General features: G+C 35.6%; 2 protein-coding genes across 3 annotated transcripts; both read right to left on the bottom strand.

Moving 5' to 3' along the window:
- Positions 1-1891: 1891 nt before the first annotated feature.
- Positions 1892-4678, bottom strand: LOC121242753 (calmodulin-like). Its single transcript, XM_041140700.1, has 4 exons — positions 4482-4678; positions 2957-3114; positions 2356-2436; positions 1892-2207 (listed from the first exon to the last, which is right to left on the bottom strand). The coding sequence occupies exons 1-4, from the start codon at positions 4555-4557 to the stop codon at positions 2073-2075; spliced, it is 450 nt and encodes a 149-aa protein (XP_040996634.1). The 5' UTR covers positions 4558-4678; the 3' UTR covers positions 1892-2072.
- Positions 4679-6131: 1453 nt separating this feature from the next.
- LOC121242752 (putative 3,4-dihydroxy-2-butanone kinase) lies at positions 6132-20442 on the bottom strand. Of its 2 annotated transcripts, none has more exons than XM_041140699.1 (20): positions 20167-20442; positions 17360-17433; positions 17203-17266; positions 14738-14850; positions 14604-14651; positions 14128-14199; positions 13933-14022; positions 12640-12813; positions 12287-12370; positions 11425-11480; positions 11043-11173; positions 10879-10971; positions 10491-10555; positions 9904-10047; positions 9765-9805; positions 7274-7357; positions 7111-7184; positions 6930-7042; positions 6756-6851; positions 6132-6597 (listed from the first exon to the last, which is right to left on the bottom strand). In XM_041140699.1, exons 1-20 carry the CDS (start codon positions 20177-20179, stop codon positions 6469-6471), a joined length of 1758 nt encoding a protein of 585 aa, XP_040996633.1. In that variant the 5' UTR covers positions 20180-20442; the 3' UTR covers positions 6132-6468. The 2 variants fall into 2 exon arrangements, with proteins under 2 accessions (XP_040996633.1, XP_040996632.1); XM_041140698.1 differs by having other exon boundaries at positions 20140-20441.
- Between the last annotated feature and the right edge of the window lie 1002 nt (positions 20443-21444).

Here is a 21444-nt window from a genome sequence, read left to right as displayed (position 1 = left end):
GTCAAACGGATTAATTTCGAGTCTATTCAACCAATTTACATAAACGGATCAAAACGGGTTGACACGACACGACCTGTTATGTTAATGGGTCGTGTTAGGGTTTGAGATTTTGACACGATAAGCTTAACGGGTCGGGTTAGGGTTGACCCATATAGTATAATATACATATTTTGACAGAACACGAACACGACCCTTTAACAAGATTTGATACCCCTACAACCAAGTGGATAAAATCAGACTAAATCGATGGAAATAACTTTTCCTTTCTTTTTTCAAAACTCCATAAAAATTTTAACTCAATCTATTTCATTACTAATCACAAATTATCTCACTACTATTCACAAATTTCTCATCTCATCTCATTTGTATAACCAAATGAGACTTGAGTTAAGATGCTTTATAGAGTTTTGAAAAATGAGAGAAAAAAGGTTAAATAAAAAAAATTATAAAGTTAAAAGAAGGTTAGAATATAATTTTTTAATATAATTTTTGTTTTAAAATTCAAAAAAGTTTGAATTATTTTTTACGTTTTGTTTGAAAATTGAGAAATTTGTAATGAGTAATTGTTAGATGAAAAAGTTAAAAATTGAAAATTGAAAAATGTTTGTGTTTAAATAGTATTTGGATGTTCATAGAAGATGATATGAGTTTGAAAGATTTGTGAAACCAAACTATGGCTAAATCGACCGAAATGACTTAGAACAATGCTAATTCGGTAAAACTTAGAATGAATCGATTGATTCATGCTTATTAGGCGAAATATTACAAGATTTTCAAATCACTATTGTTTTGTTATTAGGTATAGTTAGATTATAAATGATTTTTACGATTTTTTTTTTTTTTTAGTTGTTATTGGGCTGGCGGCCTGAATTGCTAGACTATGTTGTAGTGTAAGATATAATAAAATCATGTGACATAGAAATCATGTTGAACTATATATAGCATGAAAAGGTTATCAATATTAATGGTGTTGAACTCCCTAGAAAGAAGGCCGAACCCCAACTTTCAAAGTTATGAAGCTTACTGAAAAATTATTCAACCACAGAAATGGGTCAAAAAAGGTCGTTTGAAGTGACCCATAATATTGTGGATTATTATCGGGAATGGTAACCAATAAGGGCTATTTAGTTGCCAGTCAAAATAATGACAAATGCCATTCATCTAAAGCCCAAATGTAATTTGTATTTTTGTCCTAATTTAAATATTTGAATCAAAGGAGTGCGACAGTCACAGAACAATTTCATAAAAATAAATTTATAAATTGACATAAAGTTTACGACTCATATGATACATTAAATCTACTTTATAATAAAAATAACTTTTTTAATATGACATAGCACATGAAACAACGTTAATTTGGGAGTTTACTTTTTTGACATAGCTTTGTGGCTAAAGCATTCCATTTCTCTTTGTTTCTTTCATGTTAAATTATTAGGGCAAGATATACAGTGCCAATTTGTTCCTTTAACATCGATTGAAGTATAATCTCCAGAATTACGAGAAAAACAAAATCCCAGGGAGATAGATTGGAGCGATTTATCTAGGATCAAAAAGTACTACAGAAAGCATCAACTAACAATAAGAACATAGCTTTTTCCAGTTCCAAACAGGGCATCATGCATGTTTTTTTAAACACAAACAAACATCTTTTGTCGTGTGAAATTTCTTGAAACAGCAACAAAGGAAAACTGCAAAGGGCAGAGATTTTAAAATAATTATTGCACAAGAAGATTGAATGCTGCAGCATGAGGATGTTCTATTTCTAATAACTATGGCACCACGAACTTTTCCAGAGCAACAACAGAATATTGCTATTAATGTTCTTATTTATCTTCTTTTGTAAAAACATCAGTACCAAAGTCATGCCACGGAGTAAATTAAAACGATCATATGAGGGAAAAAAAAAAACATGTAAAATGAAGCATGCCAGTTTACAAATCCATGTCAGTACCAACAAATACTTTATGGACAATACAACAACAGAAGTCTTACTCGAGATACTACCAGCAGTCCTACATTAACTACTTATGTCTTGTATCCCTACCTTGTGAACGAGAAACATCTGCCAAAGATCACTTTGCAAGCATCATCCTCACAAATTCCTCATAATTCACCTGACCATCACCATCCATATCTGCTTCTCGTATCATCTCATCCACTTCTTCATCTGTCAGCTTTTCCCCAAGATTGGTCATCACATGCCGAAGCTGAACAAAGATCCCAAAAGCAGTAAAGAATCAAAGGCACACATAGGATCAGTTGCAGAAATTTAACATAGGTTTTGAATTATATATAGTCCTCAAACAATGTTGAGAACAACAACAAAGAGAGAAACAAATTCGCGTTATAATTTACCTCTGCAGCAGAAATATAGCCATTCTGATCCTTGTCAAACACCTTGAAAGCTTCTTTGAGTTCCTCCTCAGAATCAGTATCCTTGAAAGGAGAAAAGAAATTGATACAATCATGTTTGACCAAACAAGCTAGTTTGGGGTGTTCTGCATCGCTTGTATTTTCCTCATTTTGGTATGTAACAAAAATTCAGATTCCATAGCTCCAACGAAACAGTTAAAAATCAAAAGCCGAATTGAGCAGACAATAAAAGTTACGTTGTGGTCCATAATTATGAATCAACATGATGGATTTCACAAATAAAATCTCAGATGAGTAATTTTCAATCAACCGGGTGAATGATGGGCAGAATTGTCCAAACACAGATGCCAGTCCATTTTCAAATGAGTTGTTATGTAGCAAGTCATCATCACCACTAAGCAGCTGGTCAAATATGGACAGACTAATAAGATGAACGTGCAGCACATTGATTGGAAAGACATCGATAAGTAGTTTAGCACAGAAATTTCATATGCCAGAAGTGAAACCAATTAAATTGTAGAAAGTAGTCTCGTGCTGAGTGAGGTAAGCACTATGACATTGATGGACAGAGAACTGAACTCACCTTCATTTTCCGTGCCATCAAATTCAGAAACTCAGAGAAATCAATTGTGCCATTATGATCAGCATCAACTTCATTGATCATGTCCTGCAGTTCAGCTTCAGTAGGATTTTGTCCCAAAGATCTCATGACTGTTCCCAACTCTTTCGTAGTGATGCAGCCTTTACAAGCAAATAAGACAGCAAAAAGCTCTCTATCAATACCATTCCAAACTCATATTATTGCTTCAACGGAAATAAAAATGTTGATAACAAGACATACAGCATGTCACAATGGTATACATCTATAGGTCCATCGTTGTCTTCAGAGGAAAGATTAAGAGATTAACAACTGAACATATTAGTTTTTAAATATAGCTCCTGGTTTTAAATGATGGCCAAATCTTGGACCGCTTAAATGGAAAAAAACCACTTAAATGTTCAAGCACCCGTGGAAAAGACCACAAAGATGAAACGTTTTGCTGTTTCTTAAAAACTGCCTAAAAACAGAAGCCACTTCATAACATTGAAAAAAAGTTGAAAAAACATTAGGTATACTAAACACAACACACGTAGCTTCTGCCTTTTAAAAGCTGCCATTCTTGGCCCACTTCTCAAAGGCAGTTTCACAAAACTAGAGAAACACTTGAGCATCTTTGACTAGTGAAACGTGATGCAAGTAGCTTTTGTTTTTTTAAAAGCTGAAACACCACTGAAGATTGGCCCCACCAAGATGCAATGCCTGCGTGCTTTTCAGAAGCCATTTAGAAAACAAAATCTGCTCCACAAATTTGTTGAAAAGCTAAACACATGTACAACCTGCCATTCTAAAAAATCATTAACAAGCAATCCATTTGTTAAGATAAAAATGAAAAAATAAATTCTTCCTCTTAGCATTGGCTCAAGATTTTGAGATAAGTGATGATTTCATATGATATTAAAGCAAAGAACTTGAGTTTGAATTTTGACTTACACTTTAAGTCTATTTAATTAAATATTCTACGTGTTAGGCCACTCATTAAGAAAAAGTCTGGCTCATACGTGAGGAGAGCGTGAACATAAAAATTAAATAATAAAATATACACCTTCCCATCAACTTAAATTTTTGGTACAAGTCACAACATTGACGAATAACTTAAATATGTCAATTAAATGTTAAACTATTTTAAATTGCATCAAAATGGCAAGCCTCTAAAGAAACAGAACTCCTCAAACATAATAATACAGATTTTCACACACTGCTCAGAGATTCACCAAGGAAATATATTAACAACGCAATTGTATTTGAAGCGAGAAATATCTGAAGTCCGAGTACGAGTCTAACACGTTCACAAAAACCATCCAGAACATGCTCAATTACGAAATATTACAACATCGCAACCAAAAAAAGAGTAGTCCGAATAATAATATCAAAACCGCCAAAAACATAAAAACAAGAAGAAAAGATACAAGGTATAAGCCAGTTAGTTTCTCTACTTCCCATCTTCCATACGAAGGAGGAGAAAATGAATACTAACACAAATATAGGAAGAAAGGAATAAAGAAAATACCATCGCCGTCCTTGTCGAAGAGGCTGAAGGCTTCCTTGAACTCAGCGATCTGCTCCTCCGTAAGCTGCTCCGCCATCGATCTCGGAATCAAAAAGTCTGGCCTGGTCGTCTTTAAAATAATATCAGAGGTAAAAACGAGAGAGAGAGAGTTTCATGAACTTATGTGTGTGTTTACTTTCTGTCCATCGGGAGTAAATGTTGACCGTGATGTATAACTACGCTGTTTCCGTAGGTGGGGTTATTTGGTGAGATCCGTGTCCACCGGGACCGGGTCAGGGTCTGAAACTCCGAATTCTCTATTATATTATTGTATAATGCTACATGTAATTGTAAAATACATAAGCGGCATGTAATCGCTATAAAAAAGAGTAAGATATACAATTAAAAAATTATTATTTTTTCATGTAGATCCCGTATTTATTTACTTTTTTCAAAATGATTGCACAGTGCTTGCACACTCACGACTGTAACTATCATTTCTCTATATTATTTTGGGTTCGAAACTCCGAATTCTCTATTATAAAGAGCAAGAACTTCTCATTCTCAAGTAATATGGAATCTCATTCACTAGTTACCAATATCATTATCATATAGAGTATCACATTATGAGACGGCAAATTTTCTATTATCATTTTTTATATTTTTTTGGGTATAGTTAGCTTATATAAATTAATACTTTTTTTCTTATTTTTTAGAAACGTTAGGTCTAAACATAAATTTTATACAAAAAAAAAATAATCATATACTGATATATTTTAATATATCACATAATATCTACTTTATAGTAAAAATAATTTCACAATTTAACGACTACATTAAACCACGTTAGTGCGTAAACTTCTTTACCGAAGATTATTGGGTAATCAAATATTTCTCTTTTCCATTTTACTTTTCAATATTTGGTATAAAATCAATTATTAGTTTATAATTTTGTCATTTTACTATTTTTGTCTTTGTAAAATATTTTATATTTGAATCTTTTTTTTTTAATTATTTAAATGGTTGAGATTTTGAAACATTAGCATTAGTCCCTTTTAATATGTGACAAAGAAAAATCCGCTTTTCACAAGTTAAACATTTCTTATATTTAACCGCCTTTTAAATCTCACTTGGTAAAGTCCTCATATTTAAATTTGAAAATAAATTATTAAGATTTGAGGGTCCTAGTCCAACCATTTTTTGGGTATGTATTCAATACCTTATTACTATTTATTATTTTTTTATTATTTATCACCTACTTTTTATTAATATTCAATATATATATATATATATATATATTTTTTTTTTTAATTTGGAATCTCAAATTATTAATATGAATTGTATCATTCTTCTTCAAACACGTAAATCAGAGTCCAGAAACATGAAACATTAATAGAGTTGCATAAAAAATATAAAGAGTAATAATTTTGTGGCAAAACTAACTCCCTCTATGGTTTTATCAGGTTGGAGTAAGGATTATTTCGGAGGATTTAAATACCTTTATGAAATTCCAATTTTATTAGAAATACACAAATCCCTCGGAGCATAAGGAATAAATATGGTCATAACTCATTAAAATATATGAAACGTTATGCATCATCTGTTTTTAGTTTTCATCATTTCATCTTATCATGATCATTTTATGTTAAAGAAGGGGCGATGAAAAGATGGTAATTAAAAGAATGAGTATGATCACATGAGATCAAAGAAATCTCATCTTTGAACCATGAAAGTTCAACCACATACTCAGATTGCAATGCATATTATTCTGAATTGATGGTACCAAAACTTATCAAGTTACATCCTCCCCCTCCCCCGGACTCTCTCTCTCTCTCTCTCTAAAGAAAAAGTTTTGAGATGTAGAGATCAGACTCGCTCTCTCAGCTTCATGCTCGAGAAGCATATGCGGAGAGCCTGATTAGTTAAGACTACCGGAAAACCATGACTAAAACTTCCGCCAAACCCGCAGCTAAAAAGGAAGCAGGAATTGCAGGAGGCACACATTGGCTCATGATGAAGCCCCGTATTTCTCCTTAACGGCTACAGCTGCTGCTCTGTACCATGTAGCCGCCGCCATTGCACCAGGATCTGGAACTGATGCAAGGATCTCGCCGGAGATATAGGTTGAACGGCCAGCCTACAAAACCCATCTCATCAATTACCCCATTTATTTGAAAACCAAAGCGTAAGAGTGTGGAAAGTGTATGTACAAATGATCTACATACTATTTGAGAATAAATCACCTAAAATAGTTCAGTGGATAGACCAATGAAACAGGAAAAGAAGCAAGGTCACCTGTGCCTGCATGTGCTTAGTTGATTCAGCTCCATTCCATGCTGCTTCGGAAGAGAGAACAAAAGCAGTGCAAGGATCATCCCCAGCATTTAACCTCTGTATGTGAAGTTCAATGTGTTAGTCCCATAAGGCCATATTGACTAAAACAAATGATGATGATTATTTGTAAATGACCTCCTGAAGCATTACTGATGCTGGAATAAGGGCATCTAACAATGTGCGATAACCAGCACTGGCTCCACCATATTTACTGACTGCAGCAATGGAAGCTTCAAGTGCTTCAGCCCCTGAATCAAGAAAGTCAATGAGGAAAGGTGCAACTTTGATTATTATGACATTAGGAGGATTATCTCACATTGTTTTGCTGTGACAACTGACTGGGAGCTTGCTGTCAACTGTGCATATGCTGCCTTGAAAAATATGGTGTATCTTTTTCAAAAAGAGAGTGATTTTCAGATTAATATGAAAGAAACTAATCACAAAATTAATAAAGTAAAGATTCAGATAAAGGAAAATACATTATCCCACTCGTTCCTCCCATAACTCTTCTAATAGATGATCCAAGTTCGTTCACTGTTTCTGCAGCATCATTCAGAGGATAACTGGGAACAGATAAACCATGAATTTAACGGGAGATAAAAACCATGTGTGGTGGTCTATAAACTCAATAACTGCAAATGCATGCTACCACTGAATATTGCATAGTAGCACAACCAAATAATCAATATAGTGTCGGGGGTTAGGGACTTCTGGGTGATGACATCCAAAATTTTTGGGTTTGAGTAGTTAGGTCCCAGTGAGTGGTGGAGCCGATGCCATGTTCGCTATGGAGGTCATAGAAACTCAGAAGTTTGGGGGATGGTTCCCCCATGCTTAATGTAGCGTATTTGGCAAGATTCCAAGAACACAATGTTTGTACTTGTGGAGACCAAGAGAGGACAGTGAAGGAGTTGAAAGCTACTCTCTTCAGCACTGGATGACTGCTCACCATAGCCCTTAATCCCTAGTTTTCTAGATTTTAAAAACTTGCTCCTTTTCTTCTTCTTGCTAGATGGGTGTTTTCTTTTGCATGCATCCTATGTAATAGGATTGCGCCCTTTGAGCTTTTAAATAAAGTTTCATTACTTATAAAACAATATAATCAATAAATGCAAGCATGGGGGAAGGTGACCCCACTCGGAGCCTGAGCAAGGGAGGAGATGGTTGCAGGGGGTCAGATCCCTCCAGCCACAAGCCCCTAGTTTGAGGTAGATCCATGTCCAGACTTTTTCTTTCTTGCTTTTTTCTTTTTTCTGAAAATTGATCTCTGTAAACAATTGGGCAGAAAAGTGGACAGAAGTTCATCTAAACATGGCCAAAGTCAAGGTCTTAAAGTCTAAAAAGTTGAATATGCAGGTCTTAAAAGCCAAATGGCCCAAAGTACAGGGTGTCTCCTATATTTTTCCTAAAAGAAAAGGCAACATCTAAATAACACCTAGCAAGTCAAGAAGTGGTTCTTGAGTGAACACGTTTAACTTTTTTGGATCTATGTTTCCATCCAAAAACAGAAAACAAAATACGCATTCAATATCACAGAAATCCAAACATTATCTAGTCTCATCCCCCAACCCCTTTTCTAGAATTCCATAAATTCCTACAATCTAAGAGATCATATCCGCACATATTCCATGAAAAACTTGAAAATTACACAACCAGAAAACCTAGTTCCTAGATTTGTATGCAGGTGTGCTATACACATGATCATTTGCTGCATGCCTGATCCAAAGCACTTACGACCAGAGTCCTTGAACAATTGTAAGATGCCATGGAACCCAACACCCAGTCATAATCAAGCCACTTTGGGACCTTGATGGTCTTCAACACGCTGCCATTTTAGACTTTGATTGTTGCCAATTCAAAGCCTTATTCATATTGCAGGAGTTTATGGGGTTTGAAAATTGAGGGAGAAGTAATGTTTTGAGAGATTGGGGTAAGAGGGCGCACACAAACAAGGAGAGAGAGAGAGAGAGAATCTGACTAAATTTTTCATGCTATTTTGGCACCGGGGTACCCATTCAAAGGCACCATCTAATCTTAGTCCTACAGGACGATTATCTGTTTATACAAGATATATAAATGAGTTTACCAGTAAAGTTCCTGTGTACTCGGGCCAAATAATTTATGATTATTAATAAAATCTTCTGTTACCTATGATAAAACTAAATAAATGAGTTTGCCTATGGCCCAATTAACTAGGGTGGGTAAATGGTATGGGTAAACCTTTTCACTTAACAAGTGATGTCTTCAAACCTGAAAATCATTCCTATTGGGGTTAACTTTTCCATGAGATAGTAGTTGATATTGACATTAGAAGACAAATATTAGTTTCACAAATCAAATTAAGCACAAGCCCAGACTTTTATAATATATTAAAGTTATAAAGGTCTTGTTTAGATTTTTCGCCTTAGCCTTCAATTTACATTGGACCAACCCTGGCAACACCCACCAAACTTAACAAGGGTATCTCTTTTTTTTTTATTGGCACCGGGTGTCCGAGAACAACATTCCGACTAATCCCGGGGGTGCGCAGGCCCTCAGCAAGGAGTTTCCCGCAAGTGCACCTCAGGTAATTCAAGGGGAAAATCCCCAGGCCGATGGCCACTAGAGATTGTTTGCACCCAAGGCCTTTACCACTTGAGCCAACCCCTAGGGGTTAACTTAACAATGGTATCTTGAATGGCATCCACTTTAAGTCCATTGAATAAATATTTTTGAAATTTCAAGCCTCTTCAAACAATTATGGAAATTTGGTAAATAGGTCAATCATGTGCAGTGAACTTCCGAAAGAAAAAACCAGTTCTAGATTTGCCACAAAACATCACTTTCCTTTTTCCAAGTACATGGATCTCTTGTATACTTCTTGTGTATTGGGCCAACACCCTCTTTTCGCCCTAATATAATTTGATCTTATAAAAAAATATGATTTTCCAGATAAACCGAGAAAAAAGGTCCAAGTGAACATAAACTTACTTTTTGATGTCCTCCAGAATTGCTGTTGCACCTCTATACATCTGCAGAAGCAGATAAATTAGACATGGAACAATGCATTCTATGCAATGTACCAAACAGTAAAGGGGAAATATCGATAGGGTTTTGAGGCTAGACTCACCGTTGACCCACAGTCACCATCACCTACTTTGCTATCCCAATCATTCAGACTGTCCATTAGATCAATGACTGCATTTGCTGCAGCTTCAATAGCAACCTCAAGAATCTGGCCTTGTCGGTTTAGTTGTGGTGGTCGACTTAATGACTAATCAAAAGCAGATATCAGCAACCGGGTTTAATAAGGTAGTCGTGTAACGAGGAAAAAAATAAACAGAAGACAAATGATTGAGAGACTGAAAATAAATAACATCAGAAAATAAAAAGCACGTCAATTGTGCTGCAGAATGTGACCGAAAGAGAAGATCAGTGGTGTTAATGAAAGTTATACCATGGCATCATCCACCAAAACAAACCCAACATTTTCCCAACTACATCATATATGTCTATGCGTACTGACTAATGAGATTGCCATACATTTTGAAGTAAGGATATCACATTTTTCTATGGCAGGCAAGCAAAGCAAACCAGGTTTGTACAGAAAAAATTTATAGAAATTGTAAAAGAGAGGCTGAGTAGGCAACTTGTCTCAAAGAATAAAGCATCTTAACCTGATTTTCCACGAAGTTCCAATAAATTGAACAAGCATACCTCATCACTCTTTGTTGAACGGGACGGTGGCATTGGGACAGGAATCTTGGCAGGTGGATGATTACCTGCTAGTAAAGACAACTCCTGAGCTCAATGAAATCAAGGCAGGGGAGACATTATCTGATGTATAATATGTTCATATATATTGTTTTGATAAATTATAATATGTTTATATATATGCATATGGATGATAATACTTATACTAACAAGTGGAACGTTTTTTGTTTCTAGATCAATATAAATCATGGAAACACCATTGTATAATCTTCATGAACAACAATTCCATAGCTAGAAGGAAATTTAGGGAAATTTTTTTTTTTTTTTATAAGTAAAAGAAATTTAGGGAAATTCAGGAAAGGAAGCATTGTCCAAACACATATTCACAGACCAGCAACTCCAACAGGCCAATATGGAGCCTTAGTTGCAGCATCCAGACGTTGCAAAATAGTTTCATCTGCCCTCATGATGGTTATTGAAAAACCTGACAAAAAACACCGATGCTGAGAACTATATTATTAGTTTGGCAGAATGCTCTTGTCAGCAATAACAAACCTGCCATATCAAGAGAAGTCATGAATGACCCAGTATATACTCTATCAACAGCCAGTCCATGTTCAAGCTGCAATTTTGGCACTGCTTTTCCAGACGCAATCATTAGTTCCATCATAGGGGTGGCTCCTAACCTGCAATTGAAAGAACAATGTTGTAAAAAACAAGGGGCGTGCCATGAGGAAAGTGGAATATCAGATAAGTTGTTGACCATCAGTGAAACCAAAGTAAAAAAAAAAAAAAAATTTACTTGAAAAATATCCTATAGAGAACAAACATATCATGTAGATCACTATGATGCTAATTGTGAAATAACGATTTGTGCCATAAAACTGGATAAGGTGAATTCTGATCCAAAGCACAAAAGAAAATAAAAAAGACATACCCATTGATCATGAGCACCACTCTGTTACCTCGAGTAATGGGAACATAGTTCGTTTCCTGCAATGATTGAACATTTGCATAATGGACATCAAACTTGAGCTTTAAGATTTTTGGAATTGAGAAAAAAATAAAAGGAACCTCAAGTTGTAAATCCAAAACGGTATAATGTTTGGATCTCAAAATTTAAATATATTCATAACAATAACAAGGGCAGCCCAATCTGGGCTGCTCCTGGTGGCCAAAAGCCACCACGGCAGCCGAGATCAAACCGCCATGGTGGCAGCCACCATGAGGGTGCCATTTCTCTTTTCTTTGAATAATTATTTTAAAATTATTTCTTATATCATCCCAAAAACTTCTCTAAAAAGTCTTCACATCCAAACATATTTTCAATGGGTCCCACTACTTTTTAAAACTCTATCAAAACGTCCTCTAAAAAAGTTTTTACAACTATTCATATACACTTCTACACTTGTTTATTTTTATTTTTTTGGGATCAGTATAAGCACTTATAACCTAAATCTCACAAAAAAATTTTTCCAGTTCTTCAGGTAAGTATTTGATTTGTAATGAAATCACATAAAAATTCAATCATAAAAACACAAAGAATGAAACTGGACAAATGGTTAAGATGGAACAACATAACTGCTTCAATATTCTTTTCTCAGGCTATTTTCAGTCAAATACTGCTCACATTGCCCATAACCTAACCCTCCACCTCTTATGCATGGCATGAGAAGATGCTACTTGGGTTCAAGGACTGTTGGCATAAAGATAAATAGAAAGCAAGCTTTTTTTTGAATGAGCAAGAGTGAGAATGTTATATATTAAAAGCAAAGTAGACAATAAAATACTTGAATTACCGGTGAGAGAATTTGATCAAGAACATGAGAAACCACCACATCCACAGGCTGAATATCTGCTACCGCAGCACCAGGTTCACCATGCTGTAAAGAATGCATGTTTAGTATGCTTGATAGGTAAAAGTGGAACAAGAAATCGAATTATCCAAGTATAACTAGAACCAAGCAATTGGTACAAAATACCAGTAAACAAAAGCCGGTGAATAGACAAAGTTAATCGACTAAGGATACGTTCAGAAAGACAAAAAACTCCAGCTTAGATTACATCCATTAGAAACACTACAACTTTAATTATAGAAAATATACTGCACTTCATATTTCAAAGATAAGGGGTGCACTTGAAAGTAACTTACAATTCCAAGTCCAAGTTCCATTTTCCCAGGACCCAGCCGATCTGATGTAACCTGCCCAGGCAATGTGCAAACAGATAGAGCAACACCCATTGTTCCAACCATTTCCGATGCGCACTTTGCTTCAGTAGCAACATCAGCAAGCGAAAGGCCAGCAGCAGCAGCAGCTCCAGCAACCTGTCTTTCACAATGGGTAAGAATTTATAGGAAAAATTTAGCAAGAAAAATTAGAAAGAATAACCTATTGCTAACATTGTTTAATTAATTTAACAAGCCACGAGTCCCAACAGGGAAAACGGAATACTAGAATAATCACATTGATAACAGAGATACAATAACCAGTGTAGGTGGAGCACCAGGTGCACTTAAGCGCAAACACTGCCTAGAGCCTATGCACAAATATCATGCATGCACACACATATTTGAAGTAAAGCGCACATTTTTAAAAACAAAAAGTCTAATAACCAAATCATTATAATATACAATAAAAAAAGATTTAAAAACGCAAGATAGTAATATATTTAGGCTATTGCTAAATTTGTTAGCGTGTTATGCAACATGACACTGAAGATCAACTAATTACACAAAACTTAAACATAGTATTTATATAATTCTATATATAGAACCATGATATTTTATAGCCATTATAAAAATGAAGTACATGGTTGAATAAATATACCCAAAAAGCAGTGACAAAAAAAAAAAAAAAAAAGAAAAAAAAGGACTAGGACTGTAGGCATTGACTTCTGTGCTAACATTTTTCCGATAGGTAATCAAGAAGTTTTATTCATAAGAGAAGGCAAAGCCCAAGTAAACAAGATGTATACATGAGAGATCTCTGTGCTAACATATGCAATACAAAGCAAAAAGCAGCAAAAGCAGGCTTTTATCATTGCACTTTGCTTTTGGTAAGACTTCAGCCTTGGCACTTAAGCCCACTTTACCAACACTGACCATAATATAATTTTTCTTTATGTTCTGTCATTACTGCATGGTCAAGAAAGATTATTCTTCTTCAATTATATGTTGGCGCCGTACTTATGCTTTATTCACTTATTAAACACATGCATATGTTGAAATAAATATCATGAAAGTCATCAACCAAGGAAGAAGCAGACTATTAATAGGAAAAAATCTGTATAAAGGGTCAAGAATATAAGGATGGGGAGAGAGACACTGAAATAGAAGGACACAAGAAGTATGGAGTCTATTCAGGGTCCATGCAAATGCACATGCCACCAAGCTTCGTCATGTGTACATGTTATGGAGAGAGAGAGAGAGAAGTGGGGGGGGAACCTTATGAACGAGAATAGTTCCAGCCAGTCCTCTTCGCCCAGCTATGCCACGAGGTGGAGGTAAAGCACAGTCATCTCCCACTATTACAGTCTACAGGATACAAACAGTTATATATATATATATATATATATATATGTTTTCGGGTTCCAACCATGTATGAGATTATTTCAAGTATAGATTTAAATGGAAGCATACCTCCACTTTATAACCTTCAGATTTTGCTTGCTCGGCAGCCAAACCAAAATTTAATCGATCGCCAGTATAATTCTGTCAACAACGTATTAAAGCACCTTAAATAAAGAGACAAGTTTAATGACCCCCACGATTCAGACCATCCTCGTCCAGTTAACCACACTTCAACCAATGGACCAAACACAAAGCTCACCACTCTTTCCAATATGGTTTCAAACATATTGTAAAGAATATGTCATTGCTCTATCGCTCCCTGACCCCAGCTCCGCACAACCCCCCCCCCCCCCTCTCTCTCTCCCACCCCCTTTTCTATTTCACTTTCTTTTAAACTGGAATTGGATGCCCAGAATCATTATCACTTCACAAAATTTAAAAAGAAAAAAAGAAGCACCACTAGACACAATGAACATGGCCACCACCATAAATCATGATATAGCAAACTAAAAGTGGTTGACATATTACTCATAAAAACAATGTACCTTGACAATTAGAAGACATCCCATAGGACCAGTTACCGCACGGATTCCCTAAAGTAAAAGTAGGTTAGATCAGACTCATCTAAGAGGAGTAGTGATAATAATATTGGCAGAATGGTACAAATTAGGCCACATACAGCAAGAATCGAATCGACTGGTGGAGATGCAAAAACATCCCCACAAATAGCTGCTGTAAGCATTCCCTCCCCCACAAATCCAGCATGTGCAGGCTCATGACCACTTCCACCTCCTATATGAGATAGATTGATGTAATAAAAGGCTCCATAGGACCAATTCAATTGCAGGAACTAATAGCTGTAAGCTTATGAATGACTATTGTTCAACATACTACTTCAAAAAAGGGTTAGTGATAATAGGATCAGATTTGGCAACCACTATCTCCCATGAATTGTGAGGGCCAACGGTCAATCACAACAATCCATACAATCTAGTCCCTCATTTGTCTTTATGGCTGATTCATAACTACCATAGAAAATGGTCACTAAACTTTTTTTGTTAAGATTTAAGAAAGGAAAAATGCGAGACAAAGGAAACACAATTTTAGCTGGGGCCCACTTATAGTGAGTGTTTTGACCTACAGAGAAGTTGAATTTCAGAAACCAATTTTTTTTTTTTTAAAGAAAACAAGGTTTCAGCCTCTTATTATTAAAAACCTCACTAGGGTGGAGGAAAACCATGAGTACGACGTGGAAAGAAATAAACTTTACATCAAGCTCGAATATAAGCAATCCCCAATTTATCTAAGCGCAATAAACCCCGAAGTTTTCCTATGACATGCTCTTCTCCCATGAAATCTATATTCGTCCCTTTTGTTCCCTTTTTAGCCAGAAAATCCGCAACCATATTAGCTTCTCTAAAATTATGCCGACCTCGTGCCTTAAGCAACCGAACAAGCAACATTACTTCCTCCCAGAAATCCCATAAATACCAATATTTACAAATATCTGAATTAAGCCATCCAACCAATACTAAAGAGTCGGACTCCACCAAAAAATCCCTCAATCCAAGCATATGACACAACCGTAACCCATCAAGTAAAGCACGACACTCCCCAATTGTATTCGTCGCTTGGCCATAAAAGTGAGCAAATCCTGCCAATACTTTTCCGTGCAAGTCCCGAATGACTCCTCCACCACCCGACATCCCCGGGTTGCCACAACACCCACCATCCACATTCAGCGTTATCCTTCCAACATCCGGCGCATTCCATTTTATCATTCTCGGTACAGTTACACGTAGAGGAATAATTGGAAAATTTAGATCCTACATTACTCGTTCGTCTATATTCCCCATTTTACTGAAGTGCCACACCCTGCTAGATGCCTCCATCAGCGTCACTTTCACCAACCGAATAACACTCCTCCAATCAAAATGAATATTTTCCATTCGAGCTGAGCATCGAAATCGCCAAAGGGCCCAAGAAATAATGATAGGAACGATCCCTCGAATCCATCCTACCTGAGAGGAATTAGTCGCATGACCCCACCAAAAATTCATAGCTCCTTCCCAATTCTGAACTCTTGGCACCTGCACCCCACAAACTGATGCAAAATACTGCCATGTTTTAGTCGCTACATCCCCTTCCCATAACACATGATTTAATGTCTCAATTTTAGACTCCACGCAACAATAACATTTTGAGACCATTGGAATACCGAGCTATTGAATTACATCATCTACAAGCAAGGCTATCCTTCTAGCCCTCCAACACATGAAAGCCATCTTTGCCGGCACATGATCCTGCCACAGCCACTTCCTCCATGGGCAAACAATCCCACGTTTTCGAATTAGAGTCTAGGCCGATTTGGTCGTGAACTTCCCATCGACGGAATGCTCCCAAACACAAATATCGTTCCCCTCCCTTAAACTAACACCCACCTGTAAAATCTTATTCACCACAGCTTCATTGACAAGCGTTCTTAGCAGAGCCACCTGCCACCCATTATCATCAATCACCTCACGCAACTTCAAACTCACATTCCCAATCACCGGATATTCCTCCGCCAATGGTCCATCACCCATCCAGTTATCATACCAAAAATTTACCTCCCCATTCTGGATCTTCCATCTCAAGTTACATAGCACAGTTGGCATTAAACGCATGACCCATTTCCAAAATCACTTATTTGACAATATTAGCTTTCACAGAGATGCTGATTTGATGCTTTTGCCAAAACATTTCATGAATAGATTGTGCAAGAAGTTGTAAGAGATGGCATCAAGAATCCATAAGTAGTTAGATTCATGTCATCAAGAATCCGTAAGCAGTTAGATTCATGTTGCACCATAGGCTAATGAAGTTGTGAAACATAATTTATGCAATGAAATGCAAACGTGGAAGAAAAAAGCTCTCTGTTCAATATTAATTCAGAGAAAAGGAATCCGAATTTTGTATCATATTAACTTTTTTTTTATCGGTAAACAAATTCTGTATCATATTAACTCACAGGTAACAGTCACATTTCATTAAAAACAGAAAAAACAAAAAGGCTAACTTTTTCTGTTCATAGTTTATTTGTACTGTAAAAGAATAAGAAACTAAAAATGAAAACAGTGCTTAAAATCTTGCATCGTCTCAAACCTGATATAATTGCAACTTTATCATATGTTGAACTCGAAACATCAGCACGTAAGACAACCTTCACCTGTGTAATAAGACAAACAATGTCAGAATAAATCCACTTTTATGCATATAAGTTCCTTGACAAAATATTTGAGCAAAAAAAAAAAAAAAAAACCTCAGGGAAACCATCTAAGAACTGCAGCCCAGGATAAGTTTCCACAAGTCCCTCAATGAACTCAGTCACAACATCTGCAACAGTGTGCAAACACAATAACAAGAAAACAACACCCAATTAGCAAAGACTACATTGTAACTCATTGCTTTGCTTGCACAACCCAAAACATTATAATAGAGATCTACTTACACAAGGGCAAAGGCCAACTCCCTAACTATCAATATATACTTCCAAAAGAAAGACAAAAAGGAAATCATACTCCTTAGGAAAGGAAGGTTAGCTTAAGCTTCTTCCTTTCCCCATCTCTTGTCCTTGAAGGAACTAAGATAGGATAAGACTAAAAGGAGAATATATAATGCCCCAAGAAGTAACACATGTAATAGAAAAGAAAAGAGGAAAAGAAAACTATTGTTCATGTTTCAGAGTCTTATTTTCTGAACAGACTTTTTAGGTGATATAGCACTTCATGTCAGTCAATAACTGCCTTAAGAATCCATGTTTCCTAAGTTTGCTACTCTTCGTAGGTGTATTAGGTTAAGAAACAAATGGTTTAAGGAATAAAAATAAATAAACCTGTAATGCCCCGGATTGGATTCGGTATAGAAAGGTGGTGAATGAGATCACATATATCTTGGGAGGGTGGAGTTCAAGCCCTTTATATTATTCCAAAGGACTCCAATTATAGACTAGTCGTTTTGGAGTATGAACCCAATTGTGACTTGGGCCTTCTTTGGGTCATTACAAAAGCTCGACAGAATTTCATTGGACTAAAAATATTTGACGCAAAAACCTCAGTCTTCTTCTTCAATGGACCTCATTCTTCCTTTAGCATTGGTTTAAACTTTAGAACTGCCTTGACTCTCCCTGCCCTGTTTTCTAAGCTTGCTACTCCATGTAGTTGAGATTGACCTAGGTCATAGGTCCATTTGGGCCCATAATCCAAAAGGATTAATCAATATTACAATTGGAGCCCTATGAAGTCATTATAAAGGGCAAAAATTTCTCCTTTCCAATCAATGTGGGATTCCTATTCACCACCGTCCTACTCTCAATCCAAGGTTTTACAAATCTCCCCCCTTAAATCACCGATGTCCCCGTCAAGCCACGCTATCATAGGTGGTATCAAAGCCAACCCCCAACCAGGATCGTAGGACTTGAGTTGTGCCACTCATTCGGAATGGCATGATGAGGACGTTGAGGATTTAAAAGGAGAATATATAATGCCCCAAGTTTATTATGAAGTGTAGTGTATGAGAGATCTCACATTCCTTTGGAGGGAGAAGTTGTTTCCTTTAATAATGATTCCCAAAACTCCAATTGTAACATTAACTAGTCTTTTTAGAGTATAGACCCAATTGTGGCTTGGACTTTCCTTGAGTTTTTACAGTTTTTTAGTTAATATCAAAATCAAAAAGAACAAATATTTTTACATATTAAAAAAGGAAAAAAATAAAGAAAATAAAAATAATGAGAAAAATATTAAAATATTTAGCGTTGAGGGCCTTTTGTAGTGAAAATGTGCTTTTGGAGATTCTTTTGGAAACATTGTCCGCTAATCGGCCTTTTTCAGCTTCCACTAAAAGGGAGGGGCTTGGAACCAAACTCATTGAATGAGGACATGAGTCCCATAACAGATGCAAGGACCATGTCCCTCATCCAATTGGTCCAATTTCAAAGCTAAGTCGCTCCCCGAATTCAGAAATTGATGTCTGAAACAACAATAGCAAAATTTCCATCTATTTATCATATCTTCTAAACATAAACATCATCCATGCATGCAACGAAAGATCCTATCGATAATTGTTCTTCCATAAATTGCTGTAGGCATCTAGCCTACATCGATTACCACAGTGAACCATCTTGGAACAAATTACACTAAGCAAGCAGATTAGAACATTAAGGCCAATTTAGTTGCTGAAAAGCTGTTGGAAAAGAAAAGGAAAACAAACAAACAGATCTCGACACTTTAGTGAATAGGAATAAGGGGTCCTCAACTCAGCCTTAAATACCCGTTTGGTAGCAGCAAACATGCAAGAAGAAAGAATCTTTCATAATTTGAAGAGATTCTTTTTTGACACACTATTTTCCTGGGTGTCGGTCATTGTCTGTAATGAGGATAGCTTTCATAATTTGCTTGTATCCATCACTAGTGCTTAGTGGTTATTAGGTGTATTTTGTGTATACTTCCTGTGTACTTGAATATGCCTTTTGGCTTTTACCATAAGTTTAACTTCTACTTATAAAAAAAATTGAAAAAAAAAAAAAGAATCTCCACTCCACGTTTTTCATCTCAAGTTCCCAAAAGCAACATGAAACATAGCTTCGAGATTGTCCTAAATTGTCTTGGCAACCAAACAAAGTGTACAATCATTCAAAGTGGATTTATCTCAACAATAGACAGTTCAAGTAGCAACCAACACCTAAGAATGTTGAGCTGGAAAATAGTCATAAATCATCCCGGGCAACACAAATAAGCACGAGAGATTTCACGAAAACTAATGCGACCAAATTTATCTTCCAGAAAACCACACAAAATAATAATAATAATACTTGCATTTTCTATAATTTTCAAAGCAAACAAACTGGGAGGTACAAGGAAGTTAACTTCGTATCCACATTCAACCAAATACACTCAAAATAGAGATTGATAATCAAAAAAGACCAAAAGAGAAGAAAAACAAGAAGGTGGCACCACCCGTCTGGTTGATGAATTTCACCAAAATGCGAAGAAAATCGAGAGAGATTGGAGAAGAGGGAGGGGGGAAAAAAAAAAGACGAACCGTTGGGATCGTTGATGAGCTTCTTGCCTTGAAACACCATATTGTAAAGGAGAGTTGAGCCCTAGGTAGCACAGAGCCTTTTGCATGAAATGTGGCAGGGGGGGAGAGGGAGAGTCTGGTGTGGTCTGGTGTGGGGGGTTTGGTTTGGTGGGAGTATGAGGAGGGATTCTGCGCGCATATATATAGGGAGAGAGAGAGAGCCTCGTCACTCACACCTGGAGCCTGGAGCCTGCGTGGGATTCTGCCTCTTGAAGGTCAAGGCTGTTGAGATTGTTTGCTTATAAGATCGCGTCTAGTGACTGATGCTGATCAGATGATGGTAATTTTTTCAAAAAATAAAAATAATTATTATTCTTTTTATATATATATATATATATTTTTTTTTTTCTCAACAGGTGTATGGCTAGGGGATACTGAATAAAAGAATTCTTTTTTTTTTTTCAAAATTGTTAATCCGATTTTATTTTTTAAATTTATTTATTAAAGAGAACTATTGTAAACATAATGAGATTACATAAAAATAAACTTACAAATTGGTGTGACTTCTTGTGATGCGTTAGATCTACTTTACATAAAAAATAATTTTACAATCTAACGTATTGCATCAAGCCACGTCAGTTTGTAGATTTTATTTTATGTAATTTCTTTGTGATTAAAATATTTCTCTTTATTAAAAAAAACAATTTGCATAAATTTAGAATGCATAAATTTCGTGTAAGTATTTTTTTAAAAAAATTAAATCCACTTAAAAATAATTTTTTACAGTAGACCTTGTTTTTTTCCTTAAATGGGTTGTACTAAAATTGTAATTCATACACACTATGTTTGAAAAATAATTAATCTACAGCTTTATTATAACTTTATGTGAAATAAAGGATAGTTTTATAAAATTAAAACCCATTTTAAATGAGGTGGAATACTTGCATTTGAACGAGAAATTAATTGCAAAATAGTTATAGGGGTATTATTTTTATTTTTATTTATTTTATTATTTTTTAAAATTGAATATAATATGTTAATTATACACTACAAATCTTTCATGTTAAATTTAAAAGAATGATTAGATTTCAGAGAAATTGCTCGATAAATTATCTTATGAAATTGGAGAATCACGACTTAGCCTAATTTGGGTATTGAAAATATTTCACGTATTCTCACAATACCTCATTACTATTTATTATTTTATTATTATTTTTTACTTATTTTTTACTACTATTCAATATTCTATCATTACTTTTTTTTATTACTTTTTCATTTCTATTAAAAGAATATTTCAGAAGACTTCACTACTGTTAAACACTTTTG

Source organism: Juglans microcarpa x Juglans regia, chromosome 8D (genome assembly GCF_004785595.1).
Source record: "Juglans microcarpa x Juglans regia isolate MS1-56 chromosome 8D, Jm3101_v1.0, whole genome shotgun sequence".
Taxonomy (NCBI): Eukaryota; Viridiplantae; Streptophyta; class Magnoliopsida; order Fagales; family Juglandaceae; genus Juglans; species Juglans microcarpa x Juglans regia.
Note: the sequence above shows the minus strand (reverse complement) of the source record. Positions and strands in the feature narration are given on the sequence as shown.

Excerpts from the sequence above, each read along its gene's own strand:
- LOC121242753 (XM_041140700.1), bottom strand. The coding sequence starts at position 4,557 with ATGGCGGAGCAGCTTACGGAGGAGCAGATCGCTGAGTTCAAGGAAGCC. Across the intron at positions 2,437-2,956 it reads TGATGGCACGGAAAATGAAG|GATACTGATTCTGAGGAGGA; the intron begins GTGAGTTCAGTT and ends TCTCCTTTCAAG. Across the intron at positions 2,208-2,355 it reads GCTATATTTCTGCTGCAGAG|CTTCGGCATGTGATGACCAA; the intron begins GTAAATTATAAC and ends ATCTTTGTTCAG.
- LOC121242752 (XM_041140698.1), bottom strand. The coding sequence starts at position 20,179 with ATGGTGTTTCAAGGCAAGAAGCTCATCAACGATCCCAACG. Across the intron at positions 14,652-14,737 it reads CAGTCGATTCGATTCTTGCT|GGAATCCGTGCGGTAACTGG; the intron begins GTATGTGGCCTA and ends CTTTTACTTTAG. Across the intron at positions 7,185-7,273 it reads GGAGGAACGAGTGGGATAAT|ATACACCATATTTTTCAAGG; the intron begins GTATTTTCCTTT and ends TTTTTGAAAAAG.